This window comes from Budorcas taxicolor, chromosome 2, assembly GCF_023091745.1.
Source record: "Budorcas taxicolor isolate Tak-1 chromosome 2, Takin1.1, whole genome shotgun sequence".
Taxonomy (NCBI): Eukaryota; Metazoa; Chordata; class Mammalia; order Artiodactyla; family Bovidae; genus Budorcas; species Budorcas taxicolor.
Genome location: NC_068911.1, coordinates 29,529,830 through 29,553,500, shown reverse-complemented (window position 1 = coordinate 29,553,500; position 23,671 = coordinate 29,529,830). Strand labels below are relative to the sequence as shown.

Below are 23,671 nucleotides of genomic sequence, written 5' to 3'. Positions count from 1 at the left end.
GGTTGCACAGAGTCGGACACAACTGAAGCGATTTAGCAGCAGCAGCAGCGAATACAGCATTTATTATTTGTAGACTTTTGACGATGGCCATTCTGACCAGTGTGAGGTGGTACCTCATTGTAGTTTTGATTTGCATTTCTCTAACAGTTGGAGAAGGCAATGGCAACCCACTCCAGTACTCTTGCCTGGAAAATCCCATGGACAGAGGAGCCTGGTAGGCTGCAGTCCATAGGGTCACAGAGTTGGACACGACTGAGTGACTTCACTTTCACTTTTCACTTTCATGCACTGGAGAAGGAAACGGCAACCTACTCCAGTGTTCTTGCCTGGAGAATCCCAGGGACGGCGGAGCCTGGTGGGCTGCCGTTTATGGGGCCGCACAGAGTTGGACACGACTGAAGTGACTCAGCAGCAGCAGCATCTCTTCATCCGTATGCCTTCTTTGGAGAAATGTCTACTTAGGTCTTTTGCCTATTTGTTGATTGGGTGGTTTGCTTTTCTGTTGTTGACTTGCATGAGCTGCTTGTATATTTTGGAAATTAAGCCTGTCAGTTGCATCGTTTGCAACATTTTCTCCCATTCCATAGATTTTGTCTTTTCAATTTGTTTATAGTTTCCTTTGCTGTGTAAGGGCTTCCCTAGTGTCTCAGACGGTAAAAAGATTGTATAAGTTTGAGTAGGCCCCATTTATTTTGCTTTGTTTCTATTGCCTTGGGAGACTGACCTAAGAAAACACTGCCAAGACTTAAGTCAGATAATGTTTTGTTCTCTTCTAGGAGTTTTATGATGCCATGTCTTATACTTAAGTCTTAAGCCATTTTGAGTTTACTGTTGTGTATGGTGTGAGGGAGTGTTCTAACGTCACTGATTTACATGCAGCTGTCCAGCTTGGCCAGCACCACTTGCTGAAGATACTGCCTTCTCTCAGGCTTTCGTTTTCTTCATTGTAAAATGGACCATGATGCCTACTTCAGAGATTTGAAGGAAAGTGTTTCAGTCAAGTCTGAGGGGCAGAGCCAGGCCCTCTACAAGCACTTGGTCAGCAGCGGCTGTCCTTTCTGTTGCTGTGACAGCTTGCTGAGCAGGTTCTGGTCGGATCTCCTAGGCAGGGCCTTTCTCAGGCTCTGGCTGCCCCGCAAGCCCCTTCCTTGCCTCGCACTCGGGCCTGTAGAAGGTCTGAGCACCAAGGGCTGGGTGAGCTCCTGGGGCCTCCAAAGCATGTCTGGGGGACGGAGGGGATGTGGGACTCAGCTCACCTTCTCTTTCTGCTTTTGGTGTTGTTTTTGTTTCCTGCTCCTTAAAAAAAATTACTTATACTTAATTAAAAAAAATTTTTTTAATTAATTTTTTGGCTGCGCTGGGTCTTCACTGCTGCGTGTGGGCTTTCTCTAGCTGCAGCGGGGTTGGGGGAGCCTACTCCCTAATTGCAGTGTACGGGCTTCTCATTGTGGTGGTGTCTCTTCTCCAGGGGACAGTTGCCCCCTGCGGCATGTGGGATCTTCCCACATCAGAGATCAAACCCGTGTCCCCTGCATTGGCAGGCAGATTCTTAATCACTGGACCACCAGGGAAGTCCTTGCTCTGCTTCTTACTAGCTACATGCGCATTTCCTTGCCACTCTGAGATCAGACATCTGCCATCACTAAAACAAGGGTGAGTTCCTAGGTCAGAGCTGTTGTGAGAATGAAATTCAACCAGGAGAGAGAGAAGGCTCCTACTGCACTGTCTAGCACACAGTGGGTTCACAACATGTGTTCATTTCCCATTTCCTTTGTTTCTTACGTAACTCTGCTTATGAGAGAAATTCAGGCTGCCTGGGGTTGGGCTAGGAACAGTGAAAATTCTACTGAAAATAACAAGTGTAGGAGTAGAGCTCTGTGCAAACTCACATACACATTTAAAATACTCAGGTGACTTTACACACATCACAAAACCTCTAAACAATGGAGGAGAGAGAGAAGGTTACCAAAATGGGCGGATCATCTTTAACAAGGAGTCCCCTGCCAAGCCTCACACTATCCAGAGCCAGGGCTATTAAGGGATTCCTCAAATTAAAATGAAAACGATCCAAAAAACATCTGGTCCTGTTTTGGGCTACATGGGTTTGGCCATCAACTGAAGCCCTGAGGTAATTTCTTCCCCCCAGTGAGAGTTTCTAGAGCACTGTGGAGGACTCAGCTCCAGGCCCTTGGTGAGACTCAATACAAACCTGTCGGAGAAAGGTCCTTCTTCATCCTTTTTAGTTTCTTGGCCTTTTTCCTTCCCTCTGAGAGGGATTCTGCACAGGGATCTGTCTGCTCAAGCTCAGTGTCAGAAATCTCCCCCGATGCTCGGGCCTCCAGGCCAGCTTCTGCTCGACTGGGACTCAGGTTTCTCTTTCCTACTGTGCTGGTGGCTGTGAGACTGAAATGCAAATAGAGGAACAACATGAAGGGTGCTGAGAGTAACTGGAAGACTAAGCCTATAAAAATATTTTAACACTCTTAATTCTATTAACACTTAACTAGCAATCAAACAATACAGGCAGCTGCTCCCTGTGAACTGAAGTCTAAACGTATACCTACAGCAAGCCTATTCAGAGGAATCTTCTGTATCAGACTTGTGCACAGATAGACACAAATCTAAGAGTGTTTAAAAGAAAAAAGTTTTAATGAAAATCCCTGGTCTTTATTTTGATAGAGTTACAAACAGCCGATTCATTGGGAAAGTCCCTGATGCCGGGAAAGATTGAGGGCAGGAGAAGAAGAGGGCAATAGAGGATGAGATGGTCGTATCACTGACCATCATGGACGTGAGTCTGAGCAAACTCCAGGAGCTAGTGAAGGACAGGAGGGCTGGCGCCCTGCAGTCCATGGGGTAGAAAAGAGTCAGACATGACTGAAAGACTAAACAACAATCCTAACAGAAGAGTCGGAGAAGGCAACGGCACCCGACTCTAGTACTCTTGCCTGGAAAATCCCATGGGTGGAGGAGCCTGAGAGGCTGCAGTCCATGGGGTCGTGAAGAGTCAGATACGACTGAGCGACTTCACTTTCACACATTGCAGAAGGCAATGGCAACCCACTCCAGTGTTCTTGCCTGGAGAATCCAAGGGACGGTGGAGCCTGGTGGGCTGCCCTCTATGGGGTCGCAGAGTTGGACACGACTGAAGCGACTCAGCAGCAGCAGCAACCAAAGAGTACAACAGACTAGCAGAGCAATCATAACAAAGCAGCGGTATGGATTACAGTAAATCACGAAACAGCATTGTTACTTACATGCCTGCCTAACAGATACGCAGGAGAACAGGAGAACTCTTGATCTGTCTGCTGCCACACTACTTGTGCATTTGAATATACTTAAGGGGCATACCTCAGGGCTTCCTGGGTGGCTCAGCAGTCAAGAGTCTGCCTGCCAATGCAGGAGACACAGATTTGATCCCTGGGTTGGGAAGATCCCTGGAGTAGGAAATGGCCACCTACTTCAGTATTCTTGCCTGGGAAATCCCATGGACAGAGGAGCCTGGTAGGCTACACTCCATAGAGTCGCAAAGACACAACCATACCCCACCTTCATAGAATCTTCTTCTATTCCAAAAGAGTGACTTGTCAAGATTATCATTAAACCTGGCTTCATTTTTAAAGCTTTACAGGATTTGACATGCTGAATTAGATCAGATTACATGTCCTGATTTTCCTTAAGAAAGTATGTTCCCTGAAATAGAACTTGATAAAAACAGAGACCACATGGCCAGTGTGAGTCCTGTCTCCTCTAAATGAGTCTTACAGGTTTTTTAAAAAAACCATAGCCCCACGTTATGAAAAGCATAAAGAATCCAGTCATTCCCCCTAAGGGAGGCCATTCCAGCCCAGAGAGAAGGGTGGATAGCGAGAGAGAGAATGTGAGCATGGCCCTGGGTCAGCCTTTCCTAGGAAGTGAGTGCTTTAAAACAGGGGTCCCCAACCCCTAGACCATGGACGTGTACTGGGTGATGAACCAGGCCGCATGGCAAGAGGTGAGCAGTGGGCGAGCAAGTCAAGTTTCATCTGTATTCACAGCTGCTTTCCATTGCTCATATTGCTGACCAAGCTCCGCATCCTGTTGGATCAATGGGGGCAGCAGATCCTCATAGGACAGTGAACCCCATTGTGAACCGTGCATGCGAGGGATCTAGGCTGCAAGCTCCTTTTGAGAATCATCCTGAAACCACCACCTACCCTGGTCAATGGAAAAATTGTCTTCCATGAACCTGGTCCCTGCGGCCAAAAAGGGTGGGGTACCGCTGCTTTAAAAATGTTACCTATAAAGCACTCAGGCTACTCAATTATTCAAGTTCAGAAATGTTGCTCCTGCACTTCCCTCTTCCCTGTACCTTACACTTGTGCACTCAGAAGAAGAAGGTGGTGGTGTTTAAAAGCTACAGGAAGCAGAACAGAGCCCAGAGCAGATGGCCTCATAAGAATGGCTGGCTGGCCTGCCACTGTCTTCTTTTCACCTGTATTATCTGCAGCTTTCAGAAACATCTTTTATTGAGGGGACATGAAGAAAAGGGAGAATACCAATGGAAGTATTGGGGGGGGTGGGTATTAAAAATTCATGCTAAAGTTTGCTGTTTGAAAACTGACAATACCTTTAAATTTTTCTTAAAGACTGAAACTATTTTTGGTTGGTGTCAAGAAATTTTGAAAAATTCAGAAAGCATAAGTTGGAAGATAGTAAGGACATATCCCTCCACCTAAAAAGGGGTAGGAGGCCTAAATATTCCTCTGCGCTGTAAACCCTGGAACATGACAGCCTCTGAGACATAAATGTTTAATGAAAACTCAGATGGAACCATCGGTACTTCAAGAAATACAAAGTCCTGAAATATCCCTAACTGCACACAGAAATCTAGTGGTCCAGTGGTTAAGAATCTGCCCTGCAATGCAGGGGACACAGGTTCGATCCCTGGTCCAGGAACTAAGATCCCACATGCCGAGGGGCCACTAAACCCAAGTGCCACAGCTAGAGAGCCTGCACATCGCAACAAAAGATCCTGCATGAGAGCCGAGGCAGTCGAATAAATAAATTTTTTTTGGTAATGGTAGTATTTAAATTCCCCTGGAGGAAGAAATGGCAACCAATTCTGGTATTCCTGCCTGAAAATTTCCATGGACAGAGGAGCCGGGTGGGCTACAGTCCAAAGGGTTGCAAAGAGTCAGATACAACTGAGTGACTGAGCACATACATTCAAACTACTGGGGCAGAAATAAACTTTCAGAAAACCGGTGGTGGGACAAATGGAAAAAGATACACTAGACCCATTCTTTACCCATAAAAAAGAAAAAAATGTTAAAATGGATCAGATATCTAATGAATATGAACCTAAACACATACCGAAGGAAAACATGGATGAATTCCTCCAATACCTGGGTGTAGACAGAGGCATCATGACTCACTATGACTCACAATCCATATGTAATAAAAGATTTATAAATATGATCACTTAAAGATAAAAATCCACTGCATAGCACAGTGAAGACAAATGAGAAACCAGGAGAAAATATTTGTAAAGTGTTTCACAGATAAAAGGCTAATGTCTCTAGTATACAAGTAAAACTCAAAATTAAAGGGAAAAAAGACCAAAATTCTATAGGAAAATCAGCAAAGCTATGACTAAATAGCTCATTACACACAAAGATAGACCACACACACACACCTCTTAAACACACAAAAAATGTTCAATTACCCCTTATACACACAAAAAGATGTTCAATTCCCTTCATGATACAAAATAAAATGAAATATTGTTTCTCACCATTAGATTGGCAAAAACATTCAAATGCTTGATGAAATACTGTGTTGGTAAGACTATGAAAATCGGCACTCACAAAGCACTAGTGAGAATGAAAAATAGTCCAACTCTTCCAGAAGCAAATGTGCCAGTATTTAACAAAACTATGTATCTGTTTACTCTTTGAGCTAGCAATCCCACTTCGAGGAATTTAGAAGATATACCTCCAACAATGCAAAAATATTTATGTACAAGATTACTCATTGCCACTTTATTTGTTATTAGGATATTTTATTGCCAAATATCCAAATGTCTAAGTATAGGAAATTGGTTGAATAATCGGTTATAAACTGGTTGAATAAACTATGCTATGTATAGTCAATCTAACTAAGCAGTTACAAGAACGAACGATAATCTCAAAGAACTGATATGGAATAATTTCCAGTGAAAATGGTGAAAAAAGCAGAGTACAAACAAGCAATTTATGAACCTGTATTCCCATTCTTGGGTGGAATATTGGGGTGGGTGGTGGAATTAAAGAAAAAATCCCGAACTCTTCAGTAGGTTTGCTTCTGTAGTTAAATGAGCGAAGCGACTCTGAAAATGTCTGGATACACGATGATGCTTAGCAAATTAGTAAAAGTGTTGATGTAGTTGGAAAATAGATATGCAAATATTGGAATAGGAGAAGGCAAGGGGGACCCTGTGGGGATGGAATGAAACGGGAGATATGAGTATGGGCGTGGCATCTCTCTTTTTTTTTTTTTCATTTTTAGTGGCTATTTTCTATTACGTTTTCTATTTCTTTCTTTTTAAAGACATAGTTATTTATTTGCTTGCAATGCAGGATCTTCAGTTTTCATTGCGGCATGCAGGACCTTCAGTTGAAGCATGTGAACTCTTAGTTGTGACATCTGGGATCTAGTTCCCTGATCAAGGATTGAACCTGGGACCCCTGCACTGGGAGCACGGAGTCTTACTCACTGGATACCAGGGAAGTCCCCAGACTTGGGATTTCAAAACCAAGTGTGGGTACACGTGTGCATGTTTACCTGCATATGTATATGACATATATGTGTATATCCATGCACATACTTCCCAGTATTGCCCACTGAAAGGACACAGAAGGAAAAAAATTTCAGTGGTCACAAGCACATGTAGTGTCCACATTATAATGTCAAACACCCAACCCCACTGAAAACAAAAAGGGCTCCTCAAAGAAGAACTTGATTCCAGGGCTGGGTAAATGAAGCACAAAATGAGCCCAGAGTATCTTGCTATACAAGAAAGCAGGAAACTGCTCAGGAGATGACAGTGGCCTGGCACAGGGACCAGGGACTGGGTGCAAAGGGCTCTGACTGACCAAGCATGTGAGCATCAGAGTGATTGAAGGGTCAACAATACATTCTAAACCACTGAGAAAAGACAGGAACCCATGGGTCTGCATCAATATACAACAGACAGAGAGAGGAGGGAAGAGCTCTTAATTCTGGTTAAATGCTGAGTAGGAAATGGTAAAAGTAGAGAAAGATGGAATTGGCAAATTATCCATTGGTAACCATCACATGAATAATGAATGATGCAAAAGTATCAAGAGATGCTAAATCAGAGGAGAAACTTTGATGAAGTGCAGGATATCTGCAGGACCTTAAAGTGTCACTCCTGAGGCTGATATCCTGAGAAGGGCACAGCATCACTTCTGCAGTATTCTAGTCAGGACTGTATAACTTGAATGTAATCATGAAGAAACATCAGACAAACCCAAATGAAAAAAATACCTTATGGAAAAAAAGTGGGGTGAAGGGTTGGTGTCCTTCAAAAATGGCATTGTCATAAAAAAGACTAAAGAGACAATGAAAATTAGTTGCAACACATTATCACAGACTGGATCTTATACTAGAGGTAAAGCTATAAAGATAATATTGGATCAAATAATAAAACTGGAATATGAATAGGAGATTACTGTATTATATCAATGTAAAATTACTGACGTTGATAACTATACCACAGTTATACTACTACTACTACTAACTCACTTCAGTCGTGTCCGACTCTGTGCAACCCCATAAGACGGCAGCCCACCAGGCTCCCCCATCCCTGGGATTCTCCAGGCAAGAACACTGGAGTGGGTTGCCATTTCCTTCTCCAATGCATGAAAGTGAAAAGTGAAAGTGAAGTCGCTCAGTTGTGTCCAACCCTCAGTGACCCCATGGACTGCAGCCTTCCAGGCTCCTCCGTCCATGGGATTTCCCAGGCAAGAGTACTGGAGTGGGGTGCCACTGCCTTCTCCAACAGTTATACTAGAGAGTATCAATACCCTTAGAGTATTTACGGATTAAAGATCATGATGTCGCTAACTTCCTCTCGGATGGCTAAGAAAAAAACAAGTGTGTTGCGGGGTGGGGTACGGAGAGAAAAAGGGAGTGCAGCAACAGAGTGTGTATACAGAGAGAGGAAGGGGAAGAAGAGACAGCATGCACAGACGAAACCAAAAATGGCACAGGTTAACAACAGAGGTATCTGGATAAAGAATATATGGGCACTCTTTGCAGTATTTGTGGACTTTTTTACAGTTTGAAATTATTTCCAATATAAAAGCAAAATAAATTACTGGAGATACTTGAGAAGCATGAGCTTCAATGAATAAGGAAAGTAGGAACCTCCCTGGCGGTCCAGTGATTAAGACTCCTCGCTTCCAACGCAGGGGGTGTGGGTTTGATCCCTGGTCTGGAGGAGCTAAGATCCTACATGCCTCGTGGCCAAAAATCCAAAACATAAAACAGAAGCAATACTGTAACAAATTCAATAAAGACTTAAAAAAAAAAAAAAGGTCCACATCAAAAAAAAATCTTTTTAAAAAAACAAGGAAAAGTGAATTTCATCTAAGGAGTATCTTCTGATGTCTGTCTGCTGCTGCTGCTGCTGCTAAGTCACTTCAGTCGTGTCCGACTCTGTGTGACCCCATAGACGGCAGCCCACCAGGCTCCCCCATCCCTGGGATTCTCCAGGCAAGAACACTGGAGTGGGTTGCCATTTCCTTCTCCAATGCATGAAAGTGAAAAGTGAAAATGAAGTCACTCAGTCATGTCCGACTCTTCGCGACCCCATGGACTGCAGCCTACCAGGCCGCTCCGCCCATGGGATTTCCCAGGCAGGAGTACTGGAGTGGGGTGCCACTGCCTTCTCCGTGATGTCTGTCTACTGCAGCACAATCTAGGACTGAGGTGTGTAAGTGCTTACACACGAGTGATAAATATATCACCAACCCAGTAATACAAGGAAGCAGCTCCCTGACCCATTAACAAAACATCTCATTTGATACAAGCGAAAGTGAAAGTTGCTCGGTTGTGTCTGACTCTTTTCGACCCCAGGGACTGTAGCGTGCCAGGCTCCTCTGTCCGTGGGATTCTCCAGGCAAGAATATTGCGGTAAGTAGCTATTCCCTTACCAGGGGATCGTCCCAATCCAGGGATCGAACCCACGTCTCCCACATTGCAGGAGGATTCTTTACTGTCTGAGCCACCAGGCAAGCCCAAGAATATTGGAGTGGGTAGCCCCATCCCTTCTCTGGGGGATCTTCCCAACCAGGAATCGAACCAGAGTGTCTGCATTGCAGGTAGATTCGTTACCAGTGGAGTCCCTTTAGGGTCCCCAGAGTCAGCATCCATGCCTTTTCGTTCTTCAATGCCTGGGCCCTTCAGTTCATCCCCTCATTTAACCAACATTCTATCAACATGATGAGCATCTCCCATGGGTCTCCTTCCAACCCTGTCCAGTCCTGCCTGTTGACTCTCAGTCACCGTTCCAGCTCCTTCCTACACTGTCGCCCGTGCACCCTCCCAATCTTGCCTCTCGATTCTTAAAACAGGATCTGAAGTGGTTAGTCCTTCCCGTTCCTCCTCCTCCCAGTCTCCCTTCCCTTTCAAATCCTTTCCTTCCAATGTTACCAAACATCTTCCAAAGCAGAGATCTGATCAAATATTTCTAGCTCGGAGACTTCCACTGCTTCCACCACAAAACTGACTTGTAACTGCTTAGAGCAGCAGGCAGGTTCCTCTGTCATCTGGGTCCCCATTGGTTTCTCCAGCCTTATCTTTTTTTAAAATTATTTATTATTACTTTGGCTGCGCCGGGTCTCCGTTGCTGTGAGTCGGCTTTCTCTAGCTGCGGTGAGCAGGCTACTCTTTGCGGTGGTGTGTGGGCTGACTCTCACTGCAGTGGCTTCTCTCGCTGCACAGCATGGGCTCCAGATGCACAAGCTTCAGCAGTTGTGACTCACGAGATTTGCTGCCTTGTGGCATGTGGGATCTTCCTGGACTAGGGATCGAACCCACGTCCCCTCCATTGGCACATGGATGCTTAACCACTGGACCACAAGCAAAGTCCTTCTAGCCTTCTCTTCCACGAGGCAGTTGAGTTGCAAAGACAGCATCTGTTTACCTTAATTAATTCCATGACATGCAGTTTTCCACATGGTCTGCTGTCCACCAGTGGGCTTATCAACCCCAATACACCCTGTATTTCCCATTCTGACATTGCTGTTTGTGCCAAGAGCCTACTGCCCATCTCTTCCTGCTCAAATACCACTAGCCTCACAGAATGCTCCCTAATTCCTCTGTTCGGTGCTCCTTTTCCTCCATGCTTCCTGGAACACTCTGCTTGTCCGTCTCCAGGGGCCTTTAAGTCATATGTCCTTATCATCTATAATAAACAAAACTGGGACCAATGCAGATGTTCATCAATAGGAGAACAAACAAACAAACTGCAACACAGGTATACAATGAAACACTCAGCTCATAACAATAAGGAATTACTCATATAAGCAACACGGGGGAATCTCAAGCACATGCTAAGTGAATGAAGCCTTCCCATAAAACAGTGGGTATTTCATAATTCCATGTATATGAAATCACAGAAAAGGCTTAACCACAGAGAAAAAAAACTGAGGAAGAACTGGGGGATGGCAGAGGCAGAGGGACCTCAACTTTCTGGAGTAATGTTAATACTCTGTATCTTTATACAGAATACACTTTTGTCAGAACTAGTCCTCAACATTAGGTAGTTTTCTATGAGTATCAGGATTGACTGCATTAATTTTAGCCTGAATTTGCAGATGATGATTTTGCAGGTGTTTGCTGGAAACATTATTTTTATCCTCATTGTACGTCACTGGGATATTCTTGGCCCACAAAACCCATGAATGTCTAGTGTTCCTCTTGATAAATTTCTAAGAGTCTACTATGTATCACAGCCTATGCGAGCACCTTGCCTCTGGGAGGTTCCTGTTTTTATATGACTTTTAATTTTACAAAACATTTTCAGAAACATTTTCCCCAATTAATTTACAACACATTTCTTAAGTTCTTTTTTTTCTTTTTTCAGCACCCCTCAGCATGTGGGAATATCAATTCCCCAATGAGGGACCAGAGCAACTCCCCGTTCATTGGAAGTGAAGAGTCTTAACCATTGGACCACTAGGGAAGTCCCCATATTTCCTTTTTTTTGGCTTCACTAGGTCTTTGTCGCTGTGCATGGGCTTCTCTCTAGTAGTAGAGCCAACAACAGGCTCTAGAGTGCACGGGCTCAGCAGTTGTGGCACACAGGCTTGGTTGTGGCCTCGCAGTATGTGGGATCCCTGACCAGGGATCGAACCTGAGTCCCTGCATTGGAAGATGGATTCTTAACCTCTAGATCACCAGGTTAGGGAAGATCTTCAGTTCAGTTCAGTCGCTCAGTGGCTCTTTGCAACCCCATGGACTGCAGCACGCCAGGCCTCCCTTTCCATCACCAACTCCCAGAGCATGCTCAAACTCATCTCCATCACGTCAGTGATGCCATCCAACCATCTCATCCTTTGTCGTCCCCTTCTCTGCCTACCTTCAATCCTTCCCAGCATCAGGGTCTTTTCAAATGAGTCAGTTCTTCTCATCAGGTGGCCAAAGTACTGGAGTTTCAGCTTTAGCATCAGTCCTTCCAATGAATATTCAGGACTGATTTCCTTTAGGATGGACTGGATGGACCTCCATGCTGTCCAAGAGACTCTCAAGAGTCTTCCCCAACACCACAGTTCAAAAGCATAAATTCTTTGGTGCTTAGCTTTCTTTATGGTTCAACTCTCACATCCATACATGACTACTAGAAAAACCACAGCTTTGATTAGATGGACCTTTGTTGGCAAAGTAATGTCTCTGCTTTTTAATATGCTATCTAGGTTGGTCACAGCTTTTCTCCAAGGAGCAAGCATCTTCTAATTTCATGGCAGTTCGTAATCTACAGTTTCTAGCTTCAAATAAGAAGCCTTTGCTCCCTAGGAAGGGCTACTGTTTACTGGACATTTTGCCTGAGAAAGCCCTCACATAGGTGTGAAATTAACACAGTTCAGATGTTTAAATATGCATTTGTATGAAATATCTACACCAATATAAAATTTTCTCAACTGTTACTCTTTCACTAAAAATAAAAATTGTGACTGTATCCCATATAGCTTAACTAAAGTGGTTTTGGATCAAAAACAGTTTTTATTAAACACTGAAAACCAGATTTAGGCAGTAAGGCCTTTAAGTTTTTGATTATCCATTTTTATGGCCCAGTGTTGTGTGTGTGTGTGTGTGTGTGTGTGTGTGTGTGTGTATGTGTGTAGACACTCAATATATGCAAGTTGATAGGCTAGTACATTACAGATTGATTTTAAAGATCAAAAGTCAGGATGAAAACCCAGCAAAACAACCTCTATGAGTCTGAGCTCACTTCGCATGCAAAACTAGAATGCACAAAGTGAACTACTTTATAATGCATACCAAGTGCACATTTAAATCCAGGAAAGAAGTGGTGATTAATTTAAAAAATAAAATGTTAGAGAAACAACATGGTATGCCAAAACTGAACAGCAAACCTTTCTTAGTGTCTATATGGGGGAATGCAAATGATAAGCTGGCCTGGTTACAACAGTTCTTGGGTCAAACTTAGAATTCTGCTACAAGATATCGTTAACAATGCAGCAACTACAAATCAAATTCTGCCAGGGTGAATATCTCCATTAACTTCCTCCTCTTAGTAGAAAAGAAGGTTTGCTAACAGGAAGCTCACATTTATGAGCTTCTACAAATGTCTTTTTCTGTAAAACCACAAAAATTTGACTGCCTCAGGAAAAATTTCCCCTCTTTACTTTTAATTAGGGCATTATCTACATGCAATTAAATCCACTCATTTTAAGTATACAGTTCAGTCAATTTTTATTATTTATTTGTTTGGTTGGCTGTACTGGGTCTTAGGTGTGGCGTGTGGGACCTCGTTCCCTGACCAGGCATTGAACCTGGGCTCCCTGCGTTGGGAGGGCCAAGTCTTAGCCACTGGACTACCAAAAAAGTCCCCAGTTTGGTTAATTTTTGAAACTGTATGTAGCCCTGTAAGCACTGTAACAATCAAGATAGATGTCAGTTTCCTTTCTCTAAAAATATTCCTTGTGCCACTCTGCACTCAATTCTCTTCCCAGCAACCACTGATCTGCCTGCAGTCCCCATAGCTTTGCTTTTTCTAATGGTTCATATGAATGAAATAATACAGTATTTAGCCTTTTCTGTTTGACTCATGCTTAGTATAATACTCTGAGAACCAGCCACACAGTTGGAAGGATTGATATTTCATTCCTTTTGTTACTAAATAATATTATTTCATAGTATGGCTATACTGCAATTCATTTACTCATTTATCAGTTGATGGACTTCTGGGCTGCTTCCAATATTCTGCTACTATAAATAGGAATACTATGCACATCCGTGTAAAGGCTTTTCTGAGTTTTTTTAATCGTGGCAAAAGACACAAAACATAAAACTACCACCTCAGTGGAATTAAGTACATTTATATTGTTGTGCAACCGTCACCACCATCCTTTCCCAGAACTCTTTCCACTTTGCAAAACTGAAACTCTGTACCCATTGAACATTAATACCCCATTCCTTTTTCCTCCCAGGCCCTGGCAACCACCATTCTACTTCTGTCTCTATGATTTTGACTACTCTAGAAGGTACTTCATAGAAGTGGAACCATACAGTATTTGGCTTTTTTTCATCTAGCATAATGTCAAACAAGGTTCATCCATCTTGGTGTGTGGGTCAGAATTTCGTTCCTTTTTCAGGCTGAATAAAAGCCCATTGTATAGGGCTTCACTGGTGGCTCAGTGGCAAAAAAAAGAAAAAAAAATCCATCTGCCAATGCAGGAGATATGGGTTTGATCCCTGGTCTGGAAAGATTCCACATGCCATGGAGCAACTAAGCCCGTGGGCCACAACTATTGAGCCTGTGCTCAAGAGTCTGGGAGCCACAACTACTGAGCCCATGTGCTGCGACTGCCGAAGCCTGCAAGCCCGAGAGCCCGTGCTCCACAACCAGAGAAGCCACTGCAATCAGAAGCCCGTGCACTGCTACTGTTAGTCCACTGTACACATACCACAGTTTGCTTATCCATTCATCTCTCAGTGAACACTTGGGTTGCTTCCACATTTTAGCTGCGAAAATGCTGCTATCAACATGGGCTGTACAAATCTCTCTTCAAGACTCTGCTTTCAATTCTTTTGGGTACATATCAAGAAGAGGAATTGGTGGGATCATACGACAAATCTGTTTTTAGTTTTCTGAGGAACCATCATACTGTTTTTCACAGCAGCTGTATCAGTTTACATTCCTACCAACAGTGCACAAAGTTCCAATTCTCCTATCTTTGTTAACATTTATTTTCTAGTTTCATATTTTTCTTAATGGGTATGAGGTGGTATCTCACTATGATTTTGCTGTGCATTTCCCCGAAGCATAGTGACACTGAGAATCATGTGCTTATTGGTCATCTGAATACCTTCTTTGGAGAAATTTCTGTGCAAGTTCTTTGCTCGTTTTTGAATCAAGCTGTCTGATTCTTATTGCTGTTGGGTTTTAGGAATTCTCTATATACTCTAGACATTAATCCCTTATCAGATATATGGTTTGAAAATATTTTCTCCCATTCTGTGGACTGCCTTTTCACTCTGTTGTAGTGTCTTTTAACGCACAAAAGCTTTTATTAATTTTCATGAAGTCCACTTTATCTGTTTTTTGTTGCTTGTGTCTTTCATGTCATATCCAAGAAGTCATTGCCAAATGCAATGTCATTAAAACTTCTCCTTATGTTTTCTTTGTTGTCTTCTCAGAGTTCTATAGTTTTAGCCTCTATGTTTATATATATATATATATATATATTTAATCCAGTTTGAGTTAATTTTTGTATATGGTGTTACGTTAGGGTCTGACTTCATTTTTTCCTGTGGATATACAGTTTACCCAACACCATTTATTCAAAAGACTGTCCCTTCTCACTGAATGGTCTTAGAACAATCCTTGTTGAAAATCATCTGACTACTGGTATATGTCTGTATGCCAGAACCACACTGTTTTGATTACTGTAGCTTCACGGTGAGTTTTGATATCAGCAAGTGTTAGGTCTTCAAATTTGCTTTTCTTTTTCCAAGACTGTTTTGGCAATCAAGGATCTCCTGAGATTCTGTAAGCATTTTAGGATGGATTTTTCTGTTTCTACAGAAAATAGGTTTTTGAAAGAAACTGCATTGAATCTGTAGATCACTAACATCTTAATAATATTCAGTCTTCAAATTCATCAACAGAGAATATGTTTTCATTTATTTAGCTCTTTAATTTCTTTTGTCATGTTTTAGAGATGGTAAGAGAGACCCACCCCTCTCTGTATTCCTCTTCTTATGAGGGCACCAATCCCATCATGAAGCCCCCCACTCTCATGACCTCATCTAATTCTAATCACCTTCTCAAGGCCCCATCTCCTAATTCCATCTCATTGGGAGTTAGGGCTTCATCATATGAATACAGGGGTGGGGTGGAAACTCAATTCAGTCCACAACATAAGGTCACTAAGTCTTTTTTCCATCTCTAGAAGTGTTACAGTTTTAATTCTTACATTTAGGCCTGCAAGGCATTTTAAGCTTCATTAGATATATGGTGGATATAAGAGTGGAAGTTTATTTTTTTTGCATTTGATTGAGAACAATTCGTTGTCAAAACTAACCTTTGCCTATTGAATTACCAGCAATTTCATCAGAAATTTTTAATTTTTCCAAATTCCTGGCAGTTATTAATCTTAGGATTTGAGAACAAGAAATTGGAATTGCCAAATTACATATTATTCTATATTTTTCACACTTTCTTACATGATTTTAAGTAATAATGAGTTATCATGAAACACTGAATCACTTCTGTGATAGGGTTATGTTAAGAAGTTTCAGGGGCTTCCCTGGTGGTCCAGTGGTTAGGAGACTGTTTGCCAGTGCAGAGGACATGGGTTCGATCTCTGGTCCAGAGTGATCCCACATGCCTCGAGGCAACTACTGAGCCCATGAGCCACAACTACTGAAACCCAAGCGTTTAGAGCCCTTGCTCTGCAACAAATGGTAGCCTCCTCAGTGCAACCAGAGAAAGCCTGCACACAGCAACAAAGACCTAGTGCAGTCAAAAATAAAATAAATAAGGAAATAAATCGTGAAAAAAAAAGTTTCAGGGGTTACTTTGGTAAAGTAAGATATAATAATAAATGTGTGGGTTCCTATTATTATGAACAAATAGACTGTGACAATATCATATATTTCAATCATGTAAAAAATAATCTCCACCTGATACAGAAATCTGATAATAAAAACATTAGCATTAAATGAATGCCCAATAAATATCATTTAAAAACAGAAAGATGTCACAAGTATTTTGTATTTAAAAGTTATTCTTAAATGAGATTTTAAAACACACAAGCATTAGTATTTTTCATAAAACAAATGTTCCAGATGGAGAAGAGATTCGTTCAGGTCGTGCTGATGTTGATCAAACTATTCCGAGTGTGTCCAAAGCAAATACAAGTTGGGTGTTAAACTATGCACTATTTCATATAGACTCATTTCCTTTTCTAGAGATGAAAATACTTCGTCTGCTTGCCTTAATTTTGGTTTTGCTGCTAAAATTGATACCGCTTGTCCTAATTCAGATTTTAGATCGACTGATTTCACATTGGAATATTCCACAATGACACTTACATTTTGTCTCTGCATTTTTTTCTGCAGAAGTCTTTACAAAGAACTGTAACCTACAGCAAATATTCAAACACTGGAACACTACTGGATTCTATTAAGATAACGTAACATTCAGATATCCTATTAACAGTACATGGTTCAAAACTGCCAAATTAAAGACTGCTTCCAAAACTGATTTCTTGGAGCAAGATTTGCAGAATCTTTATACAGTGTACTACTGTTTGTAATCTCGCTAATATTTTTTAAAATTAATGTATTGCTGTGCTGGGTCTCTGTTGCTGTGTGTGGGCTTCCTCTAGTTGCGGCAAGCAGAGGCTACTCTCAAGTTGTGGTGTGCAGGCTTCTCATCGCGGTGGCTTCTCTCATTGCAGAGCACGGGCTCCAGGGCACAAGGGCTTCAGTAGCTGTGACTCGTGGGCTCCAGAGCACTGCTCAGTAATTGTGGCACATGGCTCAGTCGCCCCAAAGAATGTGGGATCTTCCCGGACTAAAGATCAAACCCATGTCCCCTGCATTACAGGGCAGATTCTTAACCACCGGACCACCTGGGAAGTCCAATACATTCCTTCTTATAAGAATAAGTTAGTATTAATAGCAGACAGGGCCGCAAACACATATAACAAAGCAACAGTGACAAGAGAGAATAACTGATCTGATGGTGGCCCTGTTCATCCTGTCTGCTCCAGTCCTTACTTCAAAAATGTTGACCTTAACCTTTGACATTGATTCCACTCTTGCTTTTGACCTGTCAGATGATTCCTTTGAGTTAGTAATGCCTACGACTTTTTTTTAGTAATGCCTATGTTGATGGTTAAACTTTAATTCCCACAGATGTTTTCCCTTTACCCTGATCTCTCAACTGATACTTCTTATGATTTGGAAACGCCAGGAAGGAACTCCTGCGTGGCAACCCTATTGGAAATAAACCGACCACACACTGGACTCTCTGCTGTCTCCCTATCTGCCTGTTTCTCCTTATGCCAGCATCACACTGTTTTCACCCCCAGCTTCAGTGTAAGTCCTAAAGACAAAGGTAAGTTCTTTAGCTGGCCAGGAAGTTCACACTGCTAAGTAAAATAACAGCCACCTTTCATTTTAAAGGGGTGCATAGTTTATAAAATTCTCTCATTTGATATTTGTCTGTGATCACTGGAAGCTGAACATGTGTTTTCATTCCCACTTTACAAGCAAGAAACCACATCCTCAGAGTAAGTGACTCCTCCCAGATTGTGTAGCCGGTTGGGTAGGTCTGAGGGTGTTCTCCGAGTCTACTCCTCTTTGAAATGCTCCACAGCCTTGCCCCTCACACCAGCTCCCCAGGGCCAGTCCCTTCTGTGCGGGTCTCAACTGAGAAGAGACCGCCTTGGAAAGGTGTGGCCTGGCCCCCTGAGGAGCCCAAGCAGCTCTCACCCCTCCCTGTTTGTCTTCCTCTTCCTACTCATCTCTGCCTCTGTTTCATACTGATTCGTGACTTGCTTACTCTCTCTCTCTGCCACTAGAAGGTAAGTTCAGCGAGAGCAGGATTTTACTCTCTGCTGACCTCAGGGTTCTCAGTACCCTATGCAGAGCCTGCAGTCAGTCAGTCCTTTTCAGTCAAGAAATAAGTGAATGCTCCCCCCATCAGACCAAAAAGCTAAGTGACAAACACCAGACTGCTTATCCTGTCCTGAATTATACATAATACTAACATGGTTTACCGTCTAGGACAGTAAGTTCCCTACATATGAACCTTCAAGTTGCAAACTTTCAAAGGTGTAAATGTGCCTTCCGTCAGCATCAGGAATGAGTGAAATTGCATGTCTTATTTATGTGAAAGGTATTATAAACCCGTTAAAGGACAGGACTCTAGCTGGTTGTGTTAGCTGGGGACCTAGGCTAACTTTGTTGGATTTAACAAACTGGACTTATGAATGCACTCTTGGAAAAGAACTCATTCATATGTAGGGGACTTACTGTACACAGTCAACTTCCCCAGAATGCCTAGAAAAAAGCACACACCCCACAAGAAAAGAGCCAAGGGAAAGAAGAGGTGTCCCACTGTGCAAACTACCTCACTCTGCAAAATGAACTGGAAAAATCTGGGGATGTGGGAGCTAAAAAATGCATCTTTATTGTTTTCACAAACTCCCGGGCTGCATTCAAATTCCAGCAGCATGACTGTTTCTGAGTCTGCAGGCATGGTCCGGGTGGATGAGAGGAGGATGCCATAGAGCCTAGACTCAATTCAGAAGGCTGCTCCTTGAAAACTGCTGATCAACTGTGATTCTTATTTCTAAAAAAGAAGTTTGAGTTTGAAAAGCAAAATTAGGTACGGTACATCTGTATGATGGCTACCCAGGAATAAAGGCTGTCATTTGTGGAATGAAAGGTGGTGGGTGGGGAGGATATACGAATGTGTGGCATGAGTATGTGCTCAGTCCTAGGCATAACGTTTATTTGTAAATTAGCATAAAGGAGACAAAAATTGGTTCTGGGTTACAAAAAAATCAATGGCATGCAATTAGAAATACATTTTACAAGAACACTGTCTGAACCTGGTAAATAGTCCCCTATTCCTAACTTACTTTAATTCAATATAGAAAAGATTGATAACAAACACGAACAACATCAATACTAACTCTTAAATTTAAGAATTTAGACTCAACGTACAACTAATTGAAGCTGAATTCACAATATTTGGAATTCTCAGGGGCTAGGAAAAAATTTAATTTTGCAACTAAAATTTACTTTTGCCTCCAATGAAAGGGCTTACTAATCATACCAGTAATATTGGGCTTCCCAGGTAGTTCAGAGGGTAAAGAGTCTGCCTGCAATGTAGGAAACCTGGGTTTGATCCCCAGGTTGAGAAGATCCCCTGGAGAAGAATACTCACTCCAGTATTCTTGCGTGGAGAATTCCATTGACAGAGGAGCCTGGTGGGTTACAGTCCATAGGGCCACAAAGAGTTGGACTTGACTGAGCAACTTAGCACGCACATACATAGCACCAACAATCAAACCAAAACGACTCCCCTCACCATATCAAAAGCTCAACTATTTTAGAAAATGAACTGCTTTTTAACAACTTCCAGGAAGTTAAACATGACCAGCTGAACATAGGGATTTATCTGTAGAGAGACAGAAATATCCTTACAAAGGCACAGAAGAGGAGAGGCAGCGGGAGAGGAGGCGATGTGTGCTCACCTTGGAGACACGGTCTTTGGAGATGACAAGTAAGGACAGGGGTCCCACAAAACATTGCATAGTGGGGGAAACAAATCTAAGTGTTGTATAAAAAGCTGGTTTGCCCAATAGAGCTCTGCGTAGTCTAGGCAAATAACAGGCACCAGATTCCTGTAGGTGATAAGGACTGTCTATGCCAACAGAGGAAGAGGCTGTTCTAGGACCCCCACCCCATTCCTGTGAAGCCAGGGGGCCAGCATTCCCCCAAAGTCAACAGAAGCTGGAGAGGAGCTTTTGGCTCTGGAGAAACTGAGCCCCTCAGAGAGGCACCAGGTCCAGCAGTAGAGAGCGGGATTGACTTGGGCAATAAGAACTGACTAACAGAGGAAGGAGGGCTTCCCGGGTAGCTCAGCTGGTAAAGAATCCACCTGCAATGTAGGAGACCCTGGTTTGATCCCTGGGTCGGAAAGTTCCCCTGGAGAAGGGATAGGCTACCCACTCCATTATTCTTGGGCTTCCCTGGTAACTCAGACGGTAAAGAATCTGCTGGCAATGAAAGAGACCTGGGTTTGATCCCTGGGTTGGTAAGATCCCCCAGAGAAGGGCATGGCAACCCACTCCAGTATTCTTGCCTGGAGAATCCCCACAGACAGAGGAGCCTGGTGGACTACAGACATGACTGAGCAACTAAGCACAGCACAACAGAGGAAGGAGTATCTTCCATATACTAAGAAGTGAGCCTCCAGGGCACCAGCAGTCAGGTCATCTCCCAGAAGCTACAAATTAGAAAATCAATCTCTAAAAGAGCTCAGTCCTTAGAGCTAGTATCACACTTAACGTGGAATGCTTTTGCCCTAATATCAGGAACAAGGCACAGATATTGACTCTCACCATTTCTATTCAAAACTGTACTAGAGGCTCTTGCCAGAGAAATAAGGCAAGAAAAAGAAATGAAACTCATAAGGTCCTTTGGCTAGAGAGAAATACTAATGTCTTTTTTTTTTTAACAGATTGTCTAAACAGAAAACACTAAATAGTCTACAAAAAGGTTGTAAGATTCAAGGATACAAGGTCAAAATAGACAAATCACCTGTATTTTTTATATTAGCAGTGAATGACAAGAAATTGAACCTTAAAATGTATGACTTACAAAAAAAATATGACTTACAGTACCATCAAAAAGTAAAATACTTAAGGACAACTCTAATAAAACATATGTAATATCTGTATGCTGAAAACTACAATATGGTGATGTGAGAAATCAAAGTAAACCTAAGTGAAAATATACACTGTGTTCATGGGTGAGAAGACTCAATATAGTTAAGCTGTTAACTCTCCCCAAAAGGATCTTATATTAATAGATTCAACAAAATCCCAATCAAAGTTCTAGCAGACTTTTTATAGAAATCAACAAATTGACTCTAAACTTTCTGTGCAAAAGCAAAGAACTTGGAATAAGCATTATATTTTTTAAAGAAGAAAATGGTTGAAGGATATACTATCTGATTTCAAGGCTCACTATAAAGCTTCAGCATAAATTAAGACACTGTAGCATTGGCATAAGGAAAGACACAGATCAATGGAATATAACAGAGTCTAGAAATAGACCGCATGCATATGGCCAACGGGTTTTTGACAAAGGAATCAAGGTAATTCAATAAAGGACAGTATTCTCAAAAAATGGTGCCAGAACAAATGGACATCTATATGCAAAAAATGAAACTGTATTCATAACTCATTCTGTACATAAAAATCAACTGGAAATAGATCATATGCCTAAACATAAAACTATAAAACTTACAGAAAAAAAAAGAAAGAAAATCCTTATGACCCTAGTTTAGGCAAAGATTTCTTATGTACATTGGAAGAAGCACAAGCCCTAAAGAAAAGAATGAGTCTCAGAGAAAAGATATGTAATTACAAAACCAGCTTCTCACCTCACCACTCTACAAGGAGAAACCATCAGTAACTTCTGCCTCCAAGAACTTCTCATCCCTTTTCAGTTCTTTCTTAAACAATACTGAAAGTGAAAGTGTTAGTTGCTCAGTCGTCTCTGACTCTTTGTAATCCTATGGACTGTAGCCCACTATCCACGGGAGTCTATCCACGGGATTCTCTAGGTAAAAATACTGGAGTGGTTTGACACGCCCTTCTCCAAGGTGATCTTCCCAACCCACATCCCTTACGTCTCCTACACTGGCAGGTGGGTTCTTTACCACTAGTGCCACAATACTTGATGGCCAAAAATAGTCAAGCCTTTGAAGAAAGTCTTTGAGACAAAACCCAAACACACCAGGATTCAGAGAGAAAAAACTGAGGAAACAATGTAGGGAGCTGAGGGAAACTTAACGTGACTGGACAAGACTACAGTATTTGGAAGTCAATGGACACAGAAAAATGAAGACATAGCAATAAGCATATTACTCGGATATCACTTGGAAATAAGGTAAATTATCAAATGAAAAGAGTTGAAAGTGATTGCCTCTGAGGGACAGAATGGGCGTGACAGGGGACTGCTGCTTTTTACTATAATTTTTAAAAATATTATTTGGCTTCAAAAGAACAATGCTTATGTATTTTGTTGGCAGTATTTTAAAAGAAAAACAAGTGCCAAGAACTTCACAAAGTGAAGTTGGTATGTGAAAAATCACCATACCAACAGTAAATTGCTACTTGTCTGTCTTAAATTGCCAATTAAGTAAGAGTAAGCTCTCTTAATTGGCTTCATGACCATGAGTAAGAGACAGCTTCTCTGACTCCCCAGTTCTCCTCTCTAACACAGAGGAGGGTGTACAAGATCACCTCCAAGTCCTCTCCAGCTTCCACAAGTACGTGGCTTTATCAAGTAAGACTTCTGTTCATACAGTTATAGGCACTGCTATAATAAAATAAAAAAGAATTTTTTTATATATAGCATTTGTAAGTAGAAACGACACACAAGAAAAAGTTCAAAGCCAGTTACCTATAAAACAACAAATTATAGCATGAGTATCTTAATCCTATACGTTTTTGAAGACATTTAATTTCTTTGGAAATTGTCAGTTTGGGTTTCTGGTTGTCATTTTTGGTTATTTTTCTCACAAACCCAGTAAACCCAAACTGAAAAGGAATAAACCCCATCAATGTCAACTGAACAGGCTCAAATGTGGAGGTTAACTACTGCTTCACAAATGACAAAGGAAAGGGCAAGGTGGGGCTTTTTCATACTCATGGAAGGCTCCAACTCCTTCTCTCTGCTTGGACACCCACCTTTATCTGATGCCCACTGAAGCCAAAAGATCTGAGCTAACAGAGACAGAAAAACTGGGAATGAAAGAAGAGGATAGAAAGAAGGCTAACGACCATGTGGACAAGGCTACTGTAAATTCTAACAGTATCATTCTATTCATGAATTTAGCCATCCTAAGTGGACATTCACATTACAGAGTTATCAAACTAATGATGAGATGACTAATTAAAGCCAAGATCCAAATCAAGACCTCCGAATTTATACTTTTCAACTGGAAAGAATCAAAGAATACAGCTATGTTTCTAAAGTAGCATCACTAAAGTATTACTCTCATGAGTATTAATGGACTATGCTGAAACAAGGTAAAACAGAGTACTCTTATTTGGTGCTTACTTTGTGAAATACTGCCACTGAAATACATTCCAGATGTTTAGCCTGACAGATGCTTCTACGA

General features: G+C 41.9%; 1 protein-coding gene across 2 annotated transcripts in view; it reads right to left on the bottom strand.

The window, feature by feature from the left end:
- PARN (poly(A)-specific ribonuclease) overlaps positions 1-23,671 on the bottom strand; it is a 200,189-nt gene that overhangs the window by 12,156 nt on the left and 164,362 nt on the right. For both annotated transcript variants that reach the window (XM_052655370.1, XM_052655362.1), the window contains exon 23: positions 2,210-2,403. In XM_052655370.1, coding sequence (XP_052511330.1) covers positions 2,210-2,403 — 194 coding nt within the window. The remainder of the gene's footprint in view (positions 1-2,209; positions 2,404-23,671) is intronic.